The 26,566-nt window shown below is 39.4% G+C and overlaps 1 protein-coding gene across 5 annotated transcripts in view; it reads right to left on the bottom strand.

Moving 5' to 3' along the window:
• GAREM1 (GRB2 associated regulator of MAPK1 subtype 1) overlaps positions 1-26,566 on the bottom strand; it is a 202,301-nt gene that overhangs the window by 36,921 nt on the left and 138,814 nt on the right. For all 5 annotated transcript variants that reach the window (XM_025429212.3, XM_025429213.3, XM_025429214.3 and 2 more), the window contains exon 3: positions 5,999-6,129. In XM_025429212.3, the coding sequence (XP_025284997.1) occupies positions 5,999-6,129 (131 nt within the window). The remainder of the gene's footprint in view (positions 1-5,998; positions 6,130-26,566) is intronic.

Genomic DNA, 26,566 nt, shown 5'->3' with positions numbered 1-26,566 from the left:
TATAGGGCCAGACAGTAATGATATTAGGCTTGTGTGCCATATGGTCTCTGCTGCAACTACTCAATTCTGTTGTGTTGTGGAAGCAGCCACAGACTCTGCACACATATGTGCATGGGACAGCTGTATCCCAATAAAACTTTATTTGCAAAATAGGCACCTAACCTAAGGCTATAGTTTGCCAACTCCTATACTAGCAACTTGCAAATCACTTTAGTGCATTACTTCATTTAACTCTCATTAAAAGTGTCTGAGGAGGGTAGAATCACCCCTGTTTTGTAGGTGATGACACCTTAGACTCAACGGGTCAAGTGACCTTTCTGTGGTCATAGTCCAATGCCTGGACCTGGGGTCTGAACTCAGCTCCAGATGCAGAGCCTGAGCTACACTACACAGTCCAATCTGCTCTCTAGTTCACGGCAGCTTATTTAAAAAATGGTGCATGCCTAAAAATAGTTTGTGCGGCTATTTTTCTTATTAAAATGTAGAGGAATGGGGTAGCCAGCTGAAATAGGACATCTTCTGACTCTGGAAGTAAACATAATGATAGAGATGGTTGATGAAAAACTAAAAGAAATAATTAAGAAAGAAAGAAAATGCCTATTACAGTTAAAAACAAATATGCAGGGGATCCTGGGTGGCTCAGTTGTGGGTGTCCCACTTTTGATTTTAGCACAGGTCATGATCTCAGGATTGTCAGGTCAAGCCCCAAGTTGGTCTCCATACTCAGCAGGGAGTCTGCCTGAGATTCTCTCTCTTTCTCCCTCTGTGCCTCCCCCATGCTCATGTGCTCTCTCTCTCTAAAATAAATAAACAAGTCTTAAAAAAAAAAAAAACAACAAATATGCAGTAAAGCAAGTAAATAAAAACAGAACTCTCACCATGGGAACCAAAAACTGGATGATAAACGAGACTATGAAAGAGGCAAGTGACTGTGTTTTAAAAATATTGAATCCCATTTGCTTAGGAGGAATTGGAACCAATGTACACAAATGATGAGCAAGAGGCTACCTGTCCACATATTCTTTCATCTCCTTGACCATCTCATCTACCATTTTCTGTTTCTACCACCTTAGTTACCCACTCAAATGGACATACTTAGATTTACTTTTGTCTGTTTTTAGAAGTTTATTTATTTAAATAATCTTCACATCTAACATGGGGCCGAAATTCACAACCCCAAGATCAAGAGTCACACACTTGTGAACCAGCCAGGCAGCCTGGACATATTTAGGCAAAGCAAGAAAGAGGCTACTCACTGGGAGCCCGATGAGAGACTCAATCCCAGGACCCTGGGATCACAACCTGAGCCAAAGGCAGACATTCAACCACTGAGCCCCCCAGGTGCCCTGCACTGTAGAGTTTGTAGCAGCAACCTTGTCCTCTGCCCACTGAAGCCAGTAGCACTCACCATTCCCCAAGCTGTAGCAATCAAAATTTTATCTTGACATTGTCAAATGTCCTTGGGAGGAAAATAAAAAATCACTCCTGATTGAGAACCACTGATGTAGATGAACTCAGCCAGTTCTATGCCTTCAAATGCCATCTAGGAGCTGATGAGCTCCAAACATATACCCCAAGTCCATTCCCTGCCCCAAGCTCCAAACTTATACACCCAATTGCTCCTTGATCTCCTTATTTGGAGGTAGTATTTGTACTTGTATATTTATTGTCTGCCACTTCAATTGATGATAATCTCCAGGGTTTGCATATTCACTATTCATTTCCAGTGCCTAGACATACAGAAGGTGCTTAAAATATATTTGCTGGTTAAAGAATTAAACATTTAACATATATTAATTCACTTCATGCATTAAATCAATGATGGGGCAATCAGGCAGATTATTTCAAACACATCAAGGCATCTTTTAGAGACATATTTAACTTCAAGATAAAAGGAATGATTTGTTTTTAATTTAAAAAAAAAATAATCTCTATGCCCAACTGGGGCTTGAACTCTTGACCCCAAGATCAAGAGTCACACACTCCACCAACTGAGCCAGCCAAGTGCCCCAAGAATGGCTTATTTTTAAATAAATTTATGAACAGTACTAATCCTATTTATCAAAATTTTAGTTAAAATTCTGCAACAGTCTTAAAATTCACAACATTATAGAGTTCCCAATCTTTCAACATCTCTGTTCTACTCCATATTGTTACTATGCTTCATTTCTATTTGTTATTATTATAAGCTTATATAACTACATATATATACCTATCTCTTTCTTTCAAATAATAATTGTGCCTTTTGACTCCCAAGATGCCAGTTAGCTGCCAATTCTTAACTGCAAGTCATTTCTTTAGTTGTTTATCCTCTCGGTCTAGTTTATGCCCTAATTTGAAGTGGAGAGTAAAAGGTGAAATTTTGCAAGGAAGTCTGAATTCTGCTATCACTTAAAAAATTGCTTTCTGGATAATATCTATACTTACATAATATTTAACACTACCTATTTAATACTATTTATAATAGCTGTACTTATGAATATGTTTTTATGTTTTTTTAAGTAAGCTTTATGTCCAACATGGGTCTTGAACTGTCATATGCTTTATCAACTGAGCTGGCCACGTACCCCTGTTGTACTACTTTTTATTATTTTTTCTCCCTTTCCAGGCAAAGCAGTAACCAAAATAGCACTTAGCTCTCCCATTAAGCACTGCACACATGCACATGCATATTATGATCAATTCTTTTTTTTTTAAGAGTCTATTTATTTATTCATGAGAGACACAAAAAAAACAGGCAGAGACACAGGCAGAGGGAGAGGCAGGCTCCCTGTGGGGAGCCTGATGCGGGACTCGATCCCAGGACCCTGAGATCACAACCCAAGTCAAAGGCAGATGCTTAACCATTGAGCCACCCAGGCACCCCCATTATGATCAATTCTGAAAGACCATGACTGCCAATGTTGTTTTTTTGTGGGGGAGGGGAGGTCCAGGTAGTACTCAAACATCTTTCCATAAATCTTCTTGGTTTATTTGTTTTCTTGGGTGTTTATTCACTAAGCACACAGACTTCTGTGTATTTCTTTGTACAAATATCCTGAGGTTCATTGATCAATTCTTTGAATATAATTGAACGATGTCTTAATGATTAATGCTGGATGGATGTGATAGCATATTAAAACTTTATAAGTAATAGACTAGAGGTATTAAATATTTATGTATGCATAGCATAGGAAGTCAATCCAAGTCCAGTCAGCTTTATGGATGCTGTAAACTTGTATTCCATACACTTACCCATTTGTCTGTGCCTTTGAACCTTTCTTTGGCTTTTTTCTTTTTTTTAGAAAAACTGTGGTAATATATATAAAATATATTACTTTAACCATTTTTAAGTATATAGGTCAGTAGTGCTAATTAAATACATTCACATTGCTATGATGATTCTTTTAAAAAATATTTATTTATTCGAGAGAGAGAGAGAGAGAGACAGGTAGAAGGAGAAGCAGACTCCCTGTGGAGAGCCTGATACAGGACTCAATCCCAGGACCCTGGGATCATGACCTGAGCTGAAGGCAGACACTCAACCACTTAGCCACCCAGGTTCCCACGTGTGCTGAATTTTTAAATGGCATCTCTATTGTGTATGTTTGAATAAATAGTCAATCATAGTATTTTGTAAAAAAAACAAACTGTATTGATTTCAGTATTCTTTCAATCATTGTTGATTTCATACAAATTCACACACACAAAACAGCTGTTTGAGGTATTTAAAAAAATCTTTTACAAATACAATATGCCACAAAAGACAATATTAAATTTTAATACTTGATAAAATCTTTAAAAAATCATAAAAAATTTTTATGCTTCATTTATTAGCAAATGCAAAGTTTTCTCTCAGGAGAGTTTAAAAGTATTAACTTCAGGGATCCCTGGGTGGCGCAGTGGTTTGGCGCCTGCCTTTGGCCCAGGGCGTGATCCTGGAGACCCGGGATCGAATCCCACATCGGGCTCCCGGTGCATGGAGCCTGCTTCTCCCTCTGTCTGTGTCTCTGCCTCTCTCTCTCTCTGTGACTATCATAAATAAATAAAAAAATAAAAAAAAAAATAAAAGTATTAACTTCAGCTCAGTTCACAATCTCAAGGTCCTGGGATTGAGGCCCACCACGGGCTCCCTGCTCCATGGGGTGTTTGCTTTCTCTCTCTCCCTCTGCCCCTCCCCACCACTTATGCTCTCTCTTGCTCTCTCTCTCTCAAATAAATAAAATCTTTTTTTTTAAAGATTAACTTTCCTTTCTAAACAATTTTTTTCCATTTAGCTAATTTTACATAGAAGTTTTAAGGAAAGATTTAAATCCTATCAAGACAAGAATCAAATAGGATTTGATTAACTTCTGACCAATGAATCTTGGTATGTTTATTTTAGTTTTTAAAGATTTTATTTATTTGTCCATGAGAGACACAAAGAGAGGCAGAGACACAGGCAGAGGGAGAGAGGTAGGCTCCTCACAGGAAGCGTGATGTGGAACTTGATCCTAGGACACCAGTCGGGATCATGCCCTGAGCTGAAGGCAACCGCTCAACCACTGAGCCACCCAGGCGTCCCAAATCTTGGTATGTTTAAAAATGAACATGTTTTCACAAATTTTCAAGATAAGTTCAAGTTGTCTTGAGGACTCTTAGACAAGCTATTGAAGGGCTTAGAAGTTCTAAATATTTTTGAATACAAGCATAATTTAGATAGTAAAGAATGTAACAGGGCACAAAATTTACCCATTTTACCAATAAAAGCAAAGAAAGTGGACTATAGCAGCTGTATTCTAGAACTGGAAGGATGACTTGGCTTCGCCGATCAAATGGGCAGAACTGTTGCTCCAATAAAGAGGCTGTCTTAGGCATTTCCCCCTTTCCTGAGGAGTGTGGGTGGAGTGACTCATCCACAAAGACACTGTTGCATTCTTGGACCAAGATACCCAGCAGTCTGTTTTTCACATAGAGTGGATTTCTAACAAGCAGGCATCTTGCCCCCAAAATATTGAAATGTTTACAGAATATGACTTAGTTGGACTTCCTGCCGAAATGAGGTTAATGCTTTCAATGTGAACACTTTCTAGAATGTTGTAGCATAATTGTGCATGTTGCTGAAGAAAACACAGCAGATTCATAGGCAAAAAGCTTGAGCCTCGGTGACACTACTTCTCTGGTAAATCCCTCTTCCATAGCAAGTCTAGCCAAAGGAGCTCACTCACTCTGGAGCTGGGATACAACTGACCCATTAAGAATGTAAAACAAAAACAGCACAATAAACATTACTGAGCTTTCCTCTGAGGAACAAAGATCGATAAATACCTATGGGCAACATTCTACCCATCAATTTTCCCTGCATGTACTGATAGAGATAGTCTGCAAAGGATGAAATCCGTCTGAGTTGATGTCAGGGCATACTCTGGAAGTTTCTATTTTTCTTTAAATGTGCGGTATTTGGGACACCTGGATGGCTCAGTGGTTGAGCATCTGCCTTTGGCCTAGGGCGTGAATCTGGAGACCCGGGATCGAGTCCCACATCGGGCTCCCTGCATGGAGCCTGCTTCTCCCTCTGCCTGTGTCTCTGCCTGTGTCTCTGCCTCTCTCTCTCTTTCTCTGTCTCTGTCTTTCATGAATGAATAAATAAAATCTTTAAAAATAAATAAATAAATGTGCAGTATTAGTGGTGTCCAGTGCCTTCTGCTTGTTCTCACAAGTGGAGCATTCAGCCTCACAGAAGAGGGGCCAAACAACTGTTACATATTAGAGAATAAACTGCAAATTAAAAAAGAAAATCTTTAGATCTGCCTTGACAGTTGTTCTAGCACAAGATAATGTTAACATGGTAACCTGTTGGAGAGTCAGGTCAACTACAGCACATGTAGTTCTCAAAAAGACCAGTTTTGGTCTCTTGACACTAACCCATTAGGGGGATGGAACTCTCCTATGAGGCACAAAGGGAAACTTGCTGTATACATAATGACCTGAGAGTTATATGATTTCAGTGAGGATAAATATTTGGTTCTTCTAGAACTACCTTCACGTTGAACGTTATTTCCTCCATGACGTATACGCGTTCCGGAAATGCTTTAGCCACCTCCTCCACACTGTTGAAATATTGCACTGGTTCCTTTATATCTCGGTCTTGTTCCAGCAGCTTGAATTGCCCTAAAACACATGATAAACAGAAGAGATATGAGATGTTTATGCTGGACAGCTGTCATCATGGCGACAGCATCCCCTTTCCTCACTCCCACTCTTACTTGTTGAAGGCTTCTGATCATTATCATTGGATGAAAAAGTTACCAGGGCACAAGGTTTTCTTCAACTAGAATATATATCGAAAAATCAGTTTAAAAACGAAAAACAAACATATATTTTTTCTTTTTCATCTTTTGTTCACATCAAGAGTTTATTGCCAGCTAACCAAAATCAAACTGAATGGATGAGTATTTGTAATTTGTTCTCAGAGTGGAAACTTACTCTGTGACAAATGATTGCTTATTTTGTTCTTCAAAGTAATCACCTTGTTGTTTAGTTATTATAAACGCCCACATGTGTGATATTCTAAAATGAAGGCTGAGCGACCTGGAGGAGCTAATTTTTTAAAAAATTAGTATCTAAAAGTTTTGCAGGTAGGATCAAATAAGAGTGGACCTTTGGCTCTCACAGAATTGATATTCTTGCTTTCAACAATATGTGGGCAATGCTGAGGGCTTGTGAGCTGCTATAATTTGTGGTGTTGTTGCCGCGCAACTGTGAAGCCTGAGCAGAGCTAGACTGGGCCAGGGGATGAGCCTCCTCCCAATGAGTGAGCCTGGAGATGAGCCAGTTGGCATCTGGAGCAACATGTGGCTTCGTTCTTTCTTTTTTATTGCTCTGTATGAAGTTCATGAAAGAATATACCATCATGGTAGCCATAATTTGGGAGATCTGAATGTACTCCTAAAAATTCCAAGGATCTATTATTGTTAATATATTCTCAATATTTATGACACTTCTGCTCCATTCCAAAGGAGTTATTTTCAGTTTAGAATAAAAGACCCTATGTAATCAAGCCAAAGATGTAGTGTTTCTTGGTGGGCTTTTTTTGAACATTGTTTACAATATAACACTGGAGAAGGACTTAAAAGCTACAATGAGGTAGACCTCTCAGCATGTGTCTCTGGGGCATCAGGCAGAAATAGGGAAACTTTCATTCATATTCTCAGGATATTTATTTATTTATTTATTTATTTATTTATTTATTTATTTATTTATTTATTTATTTATTTATTTATTTATTTATTTATTTATTTATTTATTTATTTATTTATTTATTTATTTATTTATTTATTTATTTATTTATTTATTTATTTATTTATTTATTTATTTATTTATTTATTTATTTATTTATTTATTTATTTATTTATTTATTTATTTATTTATTTATTGCATCTATTAGGGGGAGACATTACCCTAGATGCTGGTGAGAAGTCAATAAATAGGCCAGATAAAAACCTCTACCTTCCTGAATCTTACATTGTAGCGGGAGACAATGATAAATACAATAAATGGCTAGGTATATAATAGGTCAGGAGAAGAGAAATATTATTAATAGAGCTAGTGAAGGGATAGAGAATGTAGGGTAGTAGGGCCAGAGTAGTATGGCCGAGAAGGTGACCTTTCATGTCACTGGGAGGTGTGTTCTCAGAATTCTAATCACAGGCAATAATAGTCCAGGCAAAAACCTGCAGGTGGACACAGGTGGCTGCCCACTTGGCATGCTACCAGTGTGGCTGGAGTAGGGTGAGTGAAAGGTTAAGAGGGAAGAGAAAGTCTGAGAAATAACCCACGGTCAGATTTTGTATAGCTTTGAAGACTTGTAGCTCTTTATCTGAGTGGGATGGAGAGCTGCCAGGAGGTATGTGTGAAGAGGTGACCTAACCAATGTTATAGAAGGACCACCCTGGCTGCTCTTTCGAGAACACACTGTGACAGTGCAAGGTGCAGAGGCAGACAACAGTTACGAGGCTCCTATAGCAGTCCAGGTGTGAGATGGCAAGGGTTTGGAAAAGGTGAGAAAGTGTTATGAATTTGGACCAAGCAGCTGAAGGAAGCAGATTTGGACAGATGAGGGTAAGATCAGGGGTTCAGTCTGAGATATCTACTAGGCATACAGAGATATCCCAAAAGCTCTTAGATGAACATGTGTGTGGAGCTGAGAGAGATGTCTGGCTAAGAGAGTAAGTCTAGGAGTCATCAGCACACAGATGATCTTTAAAGCCATGGCACTTTAATGATGATGAGCATGGGCTTAAGTGTAGACAAAGAAGAAGGCTAAGGTTTGAGTCCCAAGAGACTAAGAAAGAATGGCTGGGGGAGTAAGATGCAAGTCCAGAAGGGGTGCATTCAAGAAGCCAGTGATTCAAGATTCAAGCACTTCAAGGAGCAAGAGTAATGTCACATGCTGCTTACAGGACTCTGAAATGAGCTGGCAACTGTCAGGTTTAGCAACTTGTATATTTAACTGAGGACTTCAACAGAAGCAATGGAACAGTTGGGGTTGAGCCTGACAGAGCTGGATTTAAGAGAGACTGAGAAGGGAGAAGTGGGAATAACAGGAATGGACAGCAGGTGACGTCTGGGGAGTTTTGCTCTGAACGGGTAGAGACACAAAGTGGTAACTGAAGAGAGCACGATCAAGGGAGTGTTTTTGTCTTCCTTAATACGATGGCTACTGATGGGAGTGACCAACGGGGGATGTTTGTGGGCAGCAGAGGGGACACAGAAGTGGAGGGGCTGGCCCTCAGTGGGAGCTCACCTGTGAGAGCTCAGTGGAAGCTGGTGGAAGCTCTCCTTTATTGCTTCAATATTTCCAGCAAAAGTTGGAAGGAAAGCATCACTTATAAGATTGAGAGACAAGGTGTAGGAGGGCTAAGGGAAGAGGAGAAGACTAGAAAAATCCACTGGGAGTAGATGACACACCATGACTGCTGGACAGTGGCCAGTTTCCACTTGAGGATCATGGTCATGAATTAAGAGTGAAACCCAATGTGTAACAGACAGGGGCTGGCACAGAGTGGGCGAGATTTGGATCCTACCAGGACTGTAAAACTGCCAAGTGAGTATGAGGCCTGAAGGAGGGGCAGAGGAGGCAGGATGTATGCAAGAAAGCAAATATAATGACTGTCCGTGGAACCTGAGTTGGACCCAACATCTTGGTAGGGAGGAATAAGGGTGAAAAGTAGTGGAATCAATGGATAGTGGGTTCTGGTGGAGTTGAATTTCTGGAGCGAGTGACCTCAAGAGTCAGGCAGAAGAGAGGTCAGAGTGGCAGGCATGCAATTTGAGATAATGGAAATACATGGTGGCTGGTGATGATGCCATCTAGGAGGCAACCATGGGGGTAAAGGTTGAAGTAACGAGTAGCTAGAGAAACTAAGAGGCCAGGGGTATTAGAAGCATCATATGTGTATGCACTGAAATCCCCAAGAATGAAGAGAGAAGGAATGCTAGAGGGGAAGGCAATGAAGCAGGAGTGAAAATTATGGAGAAATGAGGAGGGATCCTAAGTGCAGTAGATGCGGTAACAGGTGAGAGTCTGAGGATGAGAGATTAAAGCTGAGAGTTTCTAGGGAGGGGAGAGATGGAAGGGTCAAGGGAGCAGTGAGGAACACAGAGAACACTTACATCCCTTCTACTTCGGAGGAACAAATGGAGCTGCCACCTGAGAGGGCTTCAGGGAAGTGGTGTTTTCAGGGCATACCCAGCTTAGGATTTAACAAGGTAAATGTAATTTCAGAGAAGAGTCTAAGGACATAGGGATTTTGCTGGTGGTGGACCTTGAAGGGAGAGTTTTCAGCAGTTAAGGGATGGGCGACGAGGACAATGTAGAGGATGCACCTAGATATGATGGAACAGGTCATACACCTTTTAGAAATATGGAGGAGTATGAGCGAAACATTTAAAAATACAGCCAATATGTCAGATTATACCTTTCACAAAAAATAACACAATTATTAAAAATTTTAAGAAATTAAAGCAATATCAGTACTACTTACTTAAACAGATTCTGCCTCCATAACAAATTAAACTTCTCATTTGTCTCTAATCTACTTGGTCCTTGTACAAATTCTTCATAATTATGGAGTATCTCCAGTTTCATCTCCCTGTATTTTCCGACATTCCCCCACGCGACTACACTTAGAATGTTTGCATCGCATTTCATAATGGATTTAACTATTTTTCTATTCTTGCAAAATGAGGCTGAGTTAGGCTAAGGCTAACTTAGGGCAAACTCTGCTGCTGACAGGTTTCAGAATACAGACAAATGACTAATCCACCTGAGCTTTGTTTCCTCACCTGTAAAATGGAGACAGTTCAAAAGGCTGCAGAGGCTGCAGTGAGGAGTGACTGAGAGGATTTTCAATACTTAGCACAACTAACCATTTAGCAACCCTCGGCTCCCTTTCTGGAAGTTTTCAAGATGCACAGAGATTTTTCTTTTCTCCTTTCTGGCTTGCTCTTGTGGGATACATTTTCTAGCGCAGGATGACTAAAGCAAAGGACATCACACAATCCTTTGTGTTTAACATGCCTGACTATCCTGCTTTCCAAAATATCTAAACCAATTTATATTTCTATAGGTAGTCAATTTATATTTTTTCTATGTGCAGAATGGAAGAAGGTCCTAGTTGGACTACAATCTTGCCAGCAGTGAGTATTCTTTTTTTTCCTTAGAGATTTATTTATTTATTTTAGAGATAATAAGAGAGAGGGAGCATGAAAACACGAGCAAGCGTGGGGAGGGGCCGGGGGAGAGGGAGAGAGAAACTTTAGCAGTCTCCTCTCTGAGCTTGGAGCCAGACATGGGGCTTGATCTCATGACCCTGATATTTATACTTTCGAGTTTCATTAGCACCAAATTCAACATGTCTGAACTCAGGGAAACATAATACCTCGCATGCAATAGGCATTTAATAAATGTTCATTGAACAAAAGACAGAAAATTACTTTAGTCCCAAGACTAAAGCAACATATTAGTAACTACAGGTTTTCAAAGTTATAAATAAAAGGTGAACTGCACAACTATATGCAAGGTTTGTCTGTTTCTGAACATTAGCGGAATGTTTTCACTCATCAGGGAAAGAAAGCTATGTTGTGTTGCTGGTCTACTTAAAAAATATTTTCGGAAAAGTGCACAGACCCTCAGGTAATACTTTTTAGGAACCAATTCAACCAAAGAATAGATTAGATAAACAGTTGAGGTTATCTTCCAGGATGAAACAGACAATGTTTGAGCATTAGAATGTAATATACAGGAGCACAAAAGTCATTTTCAGTGAGAACTCAAATTTATAGGTCCATTTGGTTAGAATGCCCAGAACCATCTGACAAAGATACCAATTTCTGCCAACATTTCCAGTTTCTGTAATAATCTGTTAAAAGAATAGGAAAATAAATTGTAGATTTGTAATCTGAATACAATTCAAACTATCATTAAACCAGGTAAATAGTTTATGAAAACCTACAAATGATACCATCTTTCCATGAGTTCATAATACTTTAAATTTGTGATCAGTATTTTAGAAAACTTTTCCTAATGTGATAGGAGGATCTGCATGTATGCCAAACAGTCATTAAGTGGTCCGCAGATGTTCAATCTCTGAGCTAAGATATGACCTGAAAGCACACATGCCTATACTAAATTCCATTCCATCCCTTCAGAAATGCATTCAGAGGCCAAGGGTATGCCACTGCACCCTCACTCTTCTGAATCAAATGAGATATCAGCCTTTAGAATTAGTGCTGCCTAACGGAAATATAGTATGAGTGACACATGCAACCATGTATTTTCTAGTAGCCATATAAAAAAAGTAAAAAGGAGGTGACATTAATTTTAATTTTAATGTTTTATTTAAACCAATACATCTAAATAAGAGAACTGCTAATGAGATATTTTATCTTCTTTATTTGTATTATTATTATTATTATTATTATTATTATTATTTTTATCCCTTGTATTAGGTCTTTAAAATCCTGTATCTGTTTTACACTGGGGCACATCTCCATTCACACTAGCCACACTGTAAGCATTCGACAGCCACACGTGGTTAGTAGTAGCTGTGTCAGTGTAGGTCCAGAACATCTCTGCATTCCCTTAAAATTGTGGACATTGTTCAAGTCCTATATTGGGTGACAGGGTCTTCTCAAGGGAAAAAAAAAAGTGTCTCCTGACAAAATAGAATGTTTCCTCTCATGAAATAAGAGCTTTCGAATTCCTATCCTTTGTTGTCCTTGCCCTGTTTATCATGATTGCTGATAATCTGGTTCATATAATAGAGCCTGAGATTACTGATAGAACTACCTCTGTCCCTTTTAATATTATTTTTCTGCTCTCCCAAATTAGGGGCTTGACCTTTAAGCAATTCTTTTGTTCTTTTTCTATGGTCTCTGTGATCTTATACTAGCAGTTGCCTCAGATATATTCTGGCTTATGAACCAAATGAATAATCATCTTTGGTATGGTGGTTGTGTCAATATTTAGTTGAATAATTTTTTCTTAAAGATTTTATTTCAGAGGGAGAGCGCGAGTGAGCATGAGCAAGGGGAGAGGCAGAGAGCAAAAATCTCAAGTAGCCTCTCACTGAGGACAGAGCCCCACTTGGGGCTCGATCTCACCACCCTGAGATCATGACCCAAGTGGAAAGCAAGAGGTGGATGCTCAACCAATTGAGCCCAAGGTGCCTCTCAGCTGAATAAATTCTAAACTTCTAGTCTCACAGGTGTGTGCCACCTATGTTGAACAGAAAGAACTTAGAATCACATACACATGGGAACACTTATAAGAGAACTACTCTAAGACTGATTAACATACACAGATGAAAGAAAAATAATAAAAAGAACAGCTAAATATGACCAAATGTTTTAACATTTGAACATACTGTACATCAGAAAAATAGACTCCTTTCATTCATTCTTTTAACTGTTCATTGGGTATCTAACAGTCAGCTGACTTCTTTGTCCTTTCTTCCATATAGTTCCTTCAGAATGTTCTGGAAGATTTTAGTTTCTATGTTTCTTTGTATACATATATTATTTTAAGCATTTTCCTGATCATATGTTTAATGATTTTATATTTCTTATACCCCACAAATGCCTTCAGAATCTAAATATACCCAATTTATTTTTTTTAAGATTTTATTTTTAAGTAATCTGAATGGTCTCAGTTGCAACTACTCCTCTCTGGTGATGTCTCTGGAAAGCAGTCATAGATGATATTGAACTAAAACTGGAACAGCTGTGTTCCAACCAAACTTTATTTACAAAAACAGGTAGAAGGTCAGACTTGGGCCTCAGGCTGCACAGTTTGCAGATCTCTGTCCCACTGGAAAGAATGCAAAGTATGGATCAGGGTTGTGGCAAGAGGACAGGACATCAGAATGACAATGACCCGTCCTTGTACTCCAGCACTGAGGTCTTTCATAAGGTACACATCCTAAGTTGACCCATGTTTATCTTAGAATAGTAGTTTTTCTTTTCGATAGGAGTCTAAAATGAAAAAGTGTTAAGCTGCAGAAGTGGACTGTATGAGAAGAGTCCAAATGACCACCAGCAAACATGAGTGGCTACATTCTTTCACTGTATTTTACAAGACCAATTTTCTACGAATTTTTACTAAGCTCCTTTTCTTTTACAAAAGAATATGATGCTCGCAGATGAGTCAACTTTAAGTACTCTGGGAAAGATGCTGAGCTCTTGCGTTACCATATTCTCTGAGACTCTGCTATGGCCTGTCAGAGTCAAAGCCTGGAGACAATCTAAAGAGTGAAGAGCCAGCTCCCTGCCAAAATGTGAAATCGATTTACATAGCACATATTCCCACAACCCCCACACGAAGGAACTAATTTTTTAACAGACCATTTCATGAATAACAGAGTCTTTGTGCCACCAAATAAAAACATTTGGAGATCATCGAAACATCTGTTCTGAGATGTTACTGTCAAACTCTGGTCCCGGAGAGGGAGGAAACTGCATTGTTTTTCAACAGCTTTGATGATTTCATAAAATGTCTCCATTTTGAGAATTGTTCTATCTGCAGAACCCAGAAACTCGCAGGAACTAACTCAACACCAATGGCACGCACATCTTAACTAAATTTACAATAGTATTTAAGAGCAAGGATTGGTATTAACTGTACTGCTTTCATGGTATAGTTTCTAAAACTACATTGCATAATTAGTATATGTTGACAAGAAGTAACCGTTATCCAGAAAACATCCATTTTGGTGGGTGTGTCTTTCAAGATAATCAGTGATTGACCTCAGAATGGATGAAGTATTAAGCATATAGTTAAGAGGCTCTGAGTCCTGGAGGCATTTAAGTTTCTGGTACCCATAGGATGCTATCGAGGCTATGACACATTCTTCTTTACTTGGAGGGAAAAGGTCATTTGTCAGAAATGAAAATGGACGCTAATTAAGAAGAGACAGCAATAATGCTGAGATGCATAGAAACAACAGGTAGAGTTAGAGGTGGTCAAATTCAGGTCCATCATGTTTGTTACTGGCTGAGAAGTTATGGTCAAGGATGAGTGGAAAATAAGTTCCATGCCACTGGTGAAGATGGGGGTCCCTGTGATTCATGCTTCCCGGGTCCTCATCATTGCTGCTAATGAGCACGGCCTGTGGTAAATCTTCCATAGCTCAGGTTTTACTGTTCACCACCCCTTCAGCACAGTGGTCAACTTTATGTGTGTAAATAAAAAGAAATGGAATGAGAGCTGAGGCCTCTCTAGTATCCATCTGTGGGCTCATAACTCATGAGAACAACAACATGCTACTGGCATTTCCTTCATTCTGGGAGCAGAAAAACACTGTACAAATTGATGCAAAGTGATAAAACAGAAAAGAAAGCAAAAGCAACAAAAATGGCATCAGAACACCAAAGCAACCTTAGAATAACTAAAATGAGCAGAAATGGCTATGAAAAAGGAAATGTGGAATGTTGAAATGCCATGACCATGTGTATGTTATTCAGTGTGGCACCCCCAGCACAGCACCACACATGGCATACAGTAGGTGCTTATTAAATAGTGAATGAATGAATACATATATTCCCCTCTTATCTCTTTCAGAAACAGGCCACCAACATTAAGTTAAAAGCTTTAAGGTTAGTTGTGCAAATGGAATACCATCTAAATGATTCAAATAACTGGATTTTAAAACCAATGGGCCATTTCCAAATATTAAGAAATGAACAATTATCAAGTCGTAGAAATAATAAACTAGTTGCCATTTTTCAGGCAGCAAATAAACCTGGGCAGGAATCTGCACTTATACTCAAGCTTTAACTGTCCACCTACTCTTCTATTTTTATCTTTACGTATGCATGCTGGCTAGAGTTTCTATAGGACTGAAATGTAAAAGAAGGATTGCCACATCTTGTTATTTTCAACTGCATCAACCAATATAATGCCCTTTAACCACTTTATGTAAAAGTTCACTTCCACCAACAATGCATAAAAACTCATTTACCTAAACTTTTCACCAAAACTGTTAGTGTTAGGGACGCCTGGGTGGCTCAGCAGTTGAGTGGCTGCCTTAGGTTCAGGGCCTATCCCTGGGTCTGGTCTGGGATCCATTTCTGCATCAGGCTCCCTATAGGGAGCCTGCTTCTCCCTCTACCTATGTCTCTGCCTCTCTCTGTGTCTCTCATGAATAAATAAATAAATCTTAAAAAACTGTTAGTGTTAGTGAATGACTTAGCTTCCCTTTTCCTGAGTAGGTGGAGAGTTTTAAGATTACTTAAATGCAATTGCCAAAAAATTCACATAGTACCAGAGGGTAGAGGATGAAAGGGAGTCTCCTTCCCAATATTATTCTCAGATCTCTGCAGAGGCAGGGCTGTCATGCTTTTGTACATCCATCCAGAGATAGTATCTGATACAATCCCTCTATACACATGGTACTACACTCTTTCAAAACAAATGGAAGCATTCTGCAGAGTTATTTCATTATTCCATAAAAATCTGTCTCATTCTAAGAGCTGGACCCCATGCAAATAACATAGCTAATTTAACCAGTCCCCTATTGTTGGATATTCAGATTTATTTCAATCTTTTGCACCCAGGGATGCTAAAGTTAATATCCTTGTACCAAAGGCATTGCATGCTTAATTCAAGTATACTGGTGGGAAAATGCCTAATGTGGAATCGTTGGGCCAAAGGGTAAGTGCATTTTTATTTTTACAGATACTGCGGAAAAACCTTCATAGAGATTATGCTCACTTATATTCCCACCAACAATGTGGTTCTCATACCTTTCCTAAGACTTTATTGCCAACTTTTTTTATCATTGTCAACTTGATAGATGAAAAATAGTTATCTTAGTGGAATTTTAATTGCATTTTTCTATCATAAACATGGATCTCATTTTTAATTAATTTATATTTCACATTCTGTGAATTTTCTATTATCAATTTTAGAAATTTCCCTTAATATTGCACATAATTAAAAAAATAACACAAACTTGAAATCCTACAACACAGCATTTCCTATTTTGAGATCCAATTCCTACATCGTTTCTACTTAGTTCCTAAAATTATGATGGTTCAGGGAGGTGGGAGTAGAAATGGAACTGGGGCAAAAGGAAGGTAAAAAACAAACATCAACCCAAAGCCTCAAAATATAGAACCACAGAGAATAGGAATTAAAGCCAAAGAACAGAAAGAAATATTAACTGAAATGTGGTGAGTCTCACCATAAATTATCTGTGGCCATTTGTATTTTATTTCTCCATCTAATTATACAACACAAAATAGACCAGTAGTTTCAATTCTGAAACTCCATTCTTGAATTTAACTAGACCTGGATCAAAATGGCATCATTGTATTTCACAGCATGCAAGTGGTTCCCTATATTTTTGAAGATGGAAAAGTTGCATTTTTCATTGTATCTGATTGGCCAGTTGCCTCTTCAGAATTATCAGAAATTTTCTGGGGCACAATTATCATAAACACGATGGAACCTGTAGATTTGAACATGACTGCTGACAAGTTAATGTGGAAATCTTGGGGTCATCTTCATCTTTCTTTTCCTCTACTCATTTTCCCCTAAGTCTTGCCCTTTGGACCTCTGCAATCACTCTGCCCTCAGCACTCCTGGCTACTCTTCTAGCTTCAATTCTCATCACTTCATACTGGTATTATAGCTTCAGGTGTTAAGCCCATTCTCATTTTTGTCCTTCCAGCATCATTTTGCTCATCTTAAAACAAAACCTGAATGGTTTTCATCTCACTCAAGTGTTCACTGCTCCCTTGTAGAGTAAGTAAACGTATAATAAGCCTTCAATTTCTTGCCCTAATCAGGCTCCCCTGCCTTAGTTTTCAAGTCTCTCCATAAACACTCCACTCTGCTTCTGCAAGCATTTCCCCCACCACCTGTGCGACCAATACTCATTTTCTCCCTCGCTGCCCTTGCTTTTTTCTCAGTCTGTGCAAAACTATGGATCCTTTGAGTGCCACTGGAAGTTCTGTGCATGACCATCTTCCTTCCTTATTCAACTTCTCCTACTCTCTCAGCTCTCCCAAGGGAACCTCTCTATCATCCTGGCTCCAAGGACCGCCTAAAGGCTGACAACACACTAACCTTCCCTCCAGCCAGACCTCACCTGAATTCCACATCACTGCTACCCCATACCTGCTGTGTATCTTCAACAGCTCTCCCACAAAGATCTCAAAATTGACACACACAAGACTGAACTCATCTTTGTATTTCTTGAGCCAAGCACCCATCCAAATGAGAACTCTGGGTGGTCATCCTCGACTCCTCTTTTTTCCTAATCTCTTACATCTAACTGCTATTAATCCAAATCCTCCCCCCTTCCTTTTTTTTTTTTTAAAGATTTTATTTATTTATTCATGAGAGACACACACAGAGAGAGAGAGAGAGAGACAGAGACAGAGACAGAGACACAAGGCAGAGGGAGAAGCAGGCTCCACGCAGGGAGCCCGATGTAGGACTCGATCCCAGGTCTCCAGGATCACACCCTGGGATGAAGGTAGTGCTAAACCACTGAGCCACCTGGGCTGCCCTCCTTCCTCTTTCCTGTTATCAATCAATTCCTTTCTATTTCCACCATGACTGTAAGTTCCCAAATGCATTATCTCTCACTTTGGCCAATTTTCTAGTGGATTGCTTTGCCCCCTGACTCCCATTCTAGGAAACTATTCCTTACACTACTGCTTAAAATTAAAATCTAATCATATTTTAAGCGAGGATGATTTGCAAAGTATTTATTTACAATGCGACTCTTGCTAAGGGTGTGTGTGTGGGGGGGGGGGGGCTGCAGGAGAGGCACAGTGATAACGTGGAAATCGTATCAGAGAAATACCACCCTGGGTGTGCAGGGACAAGGAGAGGTACTAGTTACTGGAAGGAGAAAGTGATGTAAATAAGGTTGCCTTGAAAAGGGGAGATGCAGCTGTTCCTTGGTGATCCTTTAAGGGAGGAAGCCAGAAAATTAAAGACCTTGACCTCACTCTCTTCCTGTCCATCTCCTGCTGGGGCTATCTGTCCACTGGCTGAACTTATCTGGAAATCAAAGAGCAGGAGGGGCTGGTGATTTAGCCCTACAGGTCAGCTCTGGAATGGAGGCCGTAGAGAATGGATTGGGATGTGTGCCCCTCCATCCTCTCACTCTCCATCTACTTTAACTTCTTAATGAATACAGAGGCCCTCCAAGATCTGGCCCTCACTTTCTTCTCATCATCTAGATCCATCCATTGTGAACCATGACTCTTCTCATACTGAATTCAGTATATGGACTGCCTCTCCTCTATTCCCTGGCTCAGCCACTCTATTTATCCAAAATCAATTCGCTCATCACCTACTCTATAAAAAATCTTATCTCAAGTATATAATTGACCATAGTCTTTAGTGATCTCCTACCTGTCAATAGGTTTTTATCTAAGCATGTACAATAGTTTGTTGTCCTTATTTGCTCACATGTCTGTTTGTACAGTAAATGACAACAGAAATTATGTCTTCCACTTCTCTGACAGAGACACTTGAAACACTTAATAAATACTTGCTCTGAAGAGGTGTTTAGAAGCAGGAGAAATATATGTTTTTTAGAGTCTCAAAATCAAGTACTAGCATGACCAGAAAAGTCCTGTAAATTGGTAATACTGATAAAAAGGTGGAGATGGTAATCTGATAGCTCTAGCACCTGCTGATTTCCAGAGGCAGGAAATCTGGATTTTTATGGAAACATGTCCAATTTTTAATGGTTTTTAATGGTTGGCTCAAATAAAAATCTCATCTAACGCAGAGACTACTCCACATTTTTGAGAGAAGGGCATGGCTGTGGTTTGAGCAAGGGCTTATAACATCACTGATCTGGTGATACCATAAGTAAGTGGGTGAATATTGGTCAGGAAAGGTTCAAGAAAGTTAGGTGGAAAGTCTAGGCTTTTAGAATGCTTCATTTCTTTCTTAACCGGAAACATTGACCTTCACAGTGGGAGGCCTCTGTTTATAGCCTTTCACATAAGGGTTTTGAGCAAACTCATGGAAGACCTATACTATTGTAGCCTTCTGTCAGGACTATCTTGAGTCCCTACTCCTATCCTGACAAACACATTCACTCTGAAAATGTAATAAAGGATGGTAGTTCCTACCTGCTCCTGAATGCCAGGGTATGGTAAGTGTCAGGATTGGTGACAATTAGAAGAGATAGTCACAAACTAAATGACCAGCTTTTTCATTTTTTTTTTTTAAAGATTTTATTTATTTATGTGTTTGTTTAGGGCGTAAAGGGGGGATGGGCAGAGGGAGAGAGGGAATCTCCAGCAGACTTCCTGCTGAGTGGGAAGCCCGAGGTAGGCCTACTGTGGGGCTCAATCCCAGGACCCTGATATCATGACCTGAGCTAAAACCAAGAGCCAGATACTCAACAGACTGAGCCCCTCAGGTAACCTTTAAATGATCAGCTTCTTAAGAAAGAGACTCAACACAGGATGTAGAAAGACAAAATATTAAAGAAAGAAGAGGTCTGATCCTGTGGACCTGAGCCATCTCAGGATGCCTCTTCCCAGTCAGTCTATCTCTCTCGTTCTCTCAAACACACACACACACACACACACACACACACACACACACACACACACACACGTTATCTCACTCAACAATCCATGAGGGAGTGGGGCTTACTGGAGACTTGACCTATGAGGAAACGGAAACTGGCAGAGACTATGGACTATGCCTTTGGTCATAGCAAGTCAATAGCAAACCCAGGATGGTAACTCACCCAAAGCCCAACTTTATTTTGCAGCTTCCCCAAACTACCAATACCTCCCTCTTCAGGATGAGGTCAACAGGGTATGGAGCTGGCTCTGCCTCGTGTGTTACTGAAACAATATCCTAAAGACAGCAGGAAGAAGGATTGCCTACTATTTATATACACAATGAATTTTTTGATTGTTTGGAGGGCTATTCAGATTGTTTTGTTTAATCGCTAAAATGACACTGTCAATTGGTTAAATGATAAAATAGGTCTTCGCTTAAGTGTAACTTAAAGTTATGGAAGGTATACAGTGTCACTGATAATTCACCCCATTTTGTGGAATGAGAATCCAGCCACTCCTTTTAATCTCTAGCATTGTACTCATCAATAGTATGAAGCAGTTGCTTCTATTAAGGATCAAAAATCTATGTTTTAAAAAAATTAAGCTTCTAATAAGTAAAAAGTAACTTTATTTGAGGTAGGTTCCTTTTGGAGAAACATAAAATTATCTACATTAAAAATTAAGAATAGCAAAATAGAGCTTTATTTTTTTTTAAAAAAAGCCCCAACATGGGGCTTGAAATCATGACCCCAAGATCAAGAGTTGCATGCTCCTCTGACTGAGCCAGCCAGCTGCCCAGGCTTTAATTTTTACTTGTAGAATTTGAAATCCTATAGTATAAAAAATGAGGAAGAATAGGTCAATAGAAATGGGGAAGCAGGAAAGAGAAAAGAAAAAGGGAGATAGGGAAACAGATTTTTAAAAATAGATTTTATTTATTTATTCATGAGAGAGACACACACAGAGAGAGGCAGAGACAAAGGCAGAGGGAGAAGCAGGCTCCATGCAGGGAGCCTGACGTGGGACTCGATCCCGGGTCTCCAGGATCATGCCCTGGGCTGAAGGCAGCGCTAAACCACTGAGCCACCGGGCTGCCCAGGGAAACAGATTTTTTTTTTAATAAATTTTTATTTATTTATGATAGTCATAGAGAGAGAGAGAGAGAGAGAGGGGAGAGAGAGGCAGAGACACAGGCAGAGGGAGAAGCACGCTCCATGCACCGGGAGCCCGACGTGGGATCCGATCCCGGGTCTCCAGGATCGCGCCCTGGGCCAAAGGCAGGCGCCAAACCGCTGCGCCACCCAGGGATCCCGGGAAACAGATTTTTAAAAGAAAATGGGACACACAGAAAATGACACAAGAAAAAAAAAAAAAAACAGTTTACACAGATAAACACAATCTCAACCCAGACAAGGCAAAGAAAAAGCACACCAATGCAAATGGGCAGAGTATGGCTGCACACAACACAGGCAGACTTTAAAGTTATGTTGTCAGTTTACACCTACAGGCAAATAGGAAGCACACTGTATAGAATGAAAGCTGAGGTCTAGAAGTTTTTGATGCTATACTTCTTATGATATTTGCTTCTTTCCCATGCCTTATGGAAGTATTTAAAAAGGAAAAAGAGAGCCAAACTACATGTCCAAAGTGTGTGTGGAGGGGGAACACTCAAGGATTTTAACATTCCACCATTATTTCTCTATTGAAACATGACCCCATTCTTGGCTTCTTATTTGCTCCCTTCCACAGCCTCACAGTAAACTCCCACACACCAGTGGGACCACAGAGGAGAACAGTAATACAAGCAGCTGCTCAAGCTGTGGTTTCCATTAGGAAAAAAAAAGTGCCTTGATTATAAGGGATTTAGTTTTTAACCTTTTGGCCAAAACTGAAGTGATTAAAACTCCATGTACAGAAACACGAATGGTTTCTTAAAAGAATGATGTGGAGCATACTCAGCATTATCAAAGCAGAGTGGGGAGGGCAGTCCGAATTTGGACACCCACCTTGGCTTAGTGCATGGACTTGGATATGGGAAGGCTAGCAAGGACACGAAATCAAAACATATCATATAGGTCCTAAATTTCATTGTTATAAAGGTCAGGGATACATTTTCACCAAATTCTTTAGCTACAAAAAGCAAAATAATCAAGCCATAAAGCAACATGGAAGCATCTTAAAGACACATTACATAAGGGAAAGAAGCCAATCTGTAAAGATTATGTGTTGTACGATTCCAACTACAGGACATCCTGAAAAAGGCAAAACTATGGAGACAGTAAAAAGACCAAACTATGGAGACAGTAAAAAGACCAACGGCTTCCAGGGGTCAGTGGAGAGGGAAGGATGGAAAGGTAGAGCAGAGAGGACTAGTAGGGCAGTGAAAATATCACTCTGTATGATATTATAGTTGTGGCAACACGTCGAACACATGGAATGTACAATACCAAGAGTAAACCTATAGACTTGGGCTAATTAGGATGTGTCAATGTACATTCATCATTTGTAACCACTTTGGTGGGGGCATGGTATGGGGTTAATCTCTGTACGTTCTTCCCAATTTTGCTGTGGACCTAAATCTCTCTAAAAAATTCAATATTAAAAAAAAAAAAAAAAAGACAAGGCAACTTCTGAATGGCTTGCTTTTGATTCCAGAAAAGAGCTAAGGTATGACAACTCACAAACCTAGGCATGTTCTGTTTTCAAGGCTCAGCACATGGGTTGTGACTTCTGATCTGACATGTAACTCACTGGCTGTCCTTTTGCCTCCATATCTTCCTTTGCACAGGAGTGACATGTGAGAACTTCTAGAATTGAAATCCTGGCTTTCCTCCCTACTGTGCAACTTTGGTTAAATCATAATCTTTTACACCTCCATTTGTCGCCTGGTTCTACAAGGGCAATTAAACCAGTATCAGTTATTGGGATAAAACACATATAAAGGGCTTAACACAATAAGTGGCACATGATAAGGGCTCAATGAACATCAGATGTGACAAAGATTTACTTGTCATGAACAGAAAGGAGTGTAATCCTGCTATTACTTTGAATTCCTTTCTGTTTAGGAGAAGAGTGTTAGCTCCTGGAAAAACTCCTCCAGAGATGAGCCATTATAAAATATTCTAAGGGGTAGCTGGGTGGCTCAGTCAGTTAAGCAGTCGACTCTTGATCTCAAATCAGGTCTTGATCTTAGGATCATGAGTTTGAGACCCTCACTGAGCTCTGTGCTGGGCATGGAACCTGTTTAAGAAAAAAAAAAAAAGAGTATTCTAAACTGGATACAGTTAAAGAAGTGGCACAACTGGCCATCAGAGAGAAAGAAACATAGAGGACTGGGATTTGAGGTGGTGTACTGCTACCTGGTAAGAGACTCCTAAGCGGAGAAAGACAGAGAGACAGAGATAATAAATGCTACCTTTTCTGTGGCCAGCTGCCTCTGGAACCCTCTGCTTAACAAAGAACAACTCCAATGGAAATGTCTGTGCTCAAGATATAATTACTCTTATATATTTGTGACCACCACCATGACTGTGGATGGAGTCCTATGCTTACCAGGAATCAGTCAAAACAAAGCAAAGAACAGAAACTCCAGCAAAATGAAAAGGCCCTATGAAACAGAGAAGCCCTTGTCCAATCTTTTTCTTTTACTTAAAAAATGAAGAAGCAATAGTCATGCTGGTGCTCTGAGACTGGGGGCTCCGCTTTTTGTTGAAGTGTTTAATGAATGAGCATGCTTTCCAACAGTAATACATACCTTTGTCTTATGTTTCCAGAACAAGTGAATGGTTTTTCCTCCACCCCCTCGTGTCAGTATCACTCTCTCTTCTGTTTTCACTAGACTTTGCTGACAAAATGCCACGGTCCTGCTCCGCTCCCTTCTTCTAATACTTCCTTTTCATCCAAATGCCTCCACTTTTAATCCCCACAGATCTAGCTTACTGAGCATTCTCTAGTGCCTTTCAGGTTTTGTCCAGATTCCATGCCATACAGGCTGTGGTGCAAGTATAGGACTGTGCTCAGTAAAATAGTTCATCCCACAAGGGCAGTTATGTAAACAGGCTGCTTCTGGCAGGAATGTCCTATGGGATAAACAAGGCTGGAGAGAAGAAATACTCCAAGAGCAGTTACTTTGTTAGGGCACTGAAACATATTTCAAATGAAGAAATCTTGTTTTTAATATAAGACCTGGCTGTTAATAAACCTAAATTACTGGGGAAAATTAAAACACACACACACACGCGCGCACACACACACACACACACCCCCCAAAAAACCCAGTAAGGACTGAGCCAAGCAACCATGATTTTTGGAAATTGTATTACAGAGATTGACTTTCATTTTCTGGTTTTAGAATTTTATTTTTTCAAAAATAGAAAGTAAAAACATTTAAACTGCCAGGTAAATTAGAAGGCTACTTTAAGAATTTATAACACTTAAGAGCCTATATTTTAAAAAAAGAAGGAAAAAAATAAAAAATAAAAAGAAGAAATGCCTGGGTGGCCCAGTGGTTGTGCATCTGCCTTCAGCTCAGGGCATGATTCTGGGGTCCTGGGATCGAGTTCCACAATAGGCTCCCTGCAAGGAGCCTACTTCTCCTTCTGCCTATGTCTCTGCCTCTCTCTCTCTGTGTCTCTCATGAATGAATGAATGAATGAATAAATAAATAAATAAATAAATAAATAAATAAATAAATTTTTTTTTAAAAAAGAATCTATATATATGCTGAATGGAAATGATGGTTGATAATCTACCAATTAAACAAGATATGTAATCATCAGAAAATTAGTAGTTTGTATCCATGTTGATGTGTTGATACAGAGGCATATAACTGTCTTAATACTTGATCCACAGGAACAGTGATGAAAATGCCGTATTAGCTTTGCAAACAGGAGCACATGCAAACAATTTATCATATCAAAGTGACAAGAGCTCATAACACAGAAAACAGGTATCACTAAAACAAACAGGTCTTGTAATACTGAAACTGGACACCAGATAACACACGTGGCAAGGAAAGAATGACTAGAAAGTTTATGGGTTTTGTTTACAAATTTACTATAAAACATACAGTGTGACAGATATTACATGTCTGAACTGGAGTGGTTGGTATGAAATGCACACCGTGCTAGTCAAATATTTTTGCGGAAGTATAAATGCATGTTCATTCAGCACAATATTACTTAGGCTTCATTTACATTAGTGGTAGGCAATGTAAGTAGTGGACAAGAGCCCAGCCCAGGAGCAAGCAGGTCTGGATTGGAATCTCAGCCTTGTCCCATAGGAGATCTGTGACTTTCGGGAAAGACGTATCTCTGGGCTTCAGTTTCCTCACCTATAAAACTGGGATGATAATACCTACCTCATGGGATTATTGCAAAGACCCTTTGAGACCAAGCATTTATAATACTTGCAAAGAGCAGCATGCACTTGATGAAAAGTAAGATGGTTAATGCCATTTCATAGTATCAAGATTCAATAACAGAACTAAAAATAAGAGCTGAATTAATTTTTCCTCTTTGTCTTAACTATTAGTCAAAATAATCTAATAATTCCAAGCATATTTATTTACTTACTACTCTGTTCAAGGCAGTGTTGTGTGCAAAGTGCTACAGACATTTCTGAGAGATTCCTGGGCAGAAAAATACTTAGAAATCTATGGCTTTTTTTCTTTTCGTTTACATGCAAGTATGAATTTTCTAATGCCTATCCAATTTTTAAGATGTGAATGATTTAGGGTGGCAGGTTTTATTTTGCATGCCCTGCAACTAATTCATAAATCCAAAATAATGGGACAGTTCATACACTCAATAACTGAAAGATAGAGTGAAATGGGACCTTAATTTATGCTGGCTGCTATGGCTGACATTCTGTAGGTGAAACAGACAATGTCAACAAATAAAGGTTTTATTCTGTAATCATGCTGTATTTCCACCTCGAGTCCAGCTGAAACTTTCCGAGGCTGGGATAGAGTGTATTGACATTGTTTTCATGAATGTTATTCTTACTAGTCATAGAGTGGAAGCTTATTCCTCCAGCCCTTCTGAGTCATTTCAACTTATACAAACATTTGTGTGCAATGAATGAAGTTGGAGAGGGTTAGAGAAATGGAAAAAATCTTTATATTATATGACAAAGACTGGAAAAGACTATGTAGCCTTTGGTGTCAGGAAAACTGGATTGCTATACAGAGAAAAACTAAAAATGAATCCCTATCTGACACTATCTCTGGGTAAGGAAGGATATTAACAATTACATTAAAATTAAGGATTTCTGTTCAGTGAAGGATATTATGGGAAAAGTTGACAGGTGGTAGAACAGATGATGCCTGCAAAGCTTAAAACTGAAAAGAGAGGATATCTAAACTATTCAATGAAATCCTGCAGATCTCTCTCTCTCTCTCAATCTCTCTCTCTCTCTCTCTCACACACACACACACACACACACACACACCAGTGTAAGCATGGACCAATATGAGCAGGCAATTTACTAAGGAGGT

This window comes from Canis lupus, chromosome 7, assembly GCF_003254725.2.
Source record: "Canis lupus dingo isolate Sandy chromosome 7, ASM325472v2, whole genome shotgun sequence".
Classification (NCBI taxonomy): domain Eukaryota; kingdom Metazoa; phylum Chordata; class Mammalia; order Carnivora; family Canidae; genus Canis; species Canis lupus.
The sequence above is the reverse complement of the archived record's forward strand: the minus strand, read 5'-3'. Positions and strand labels throughout refer to the sequence as shown.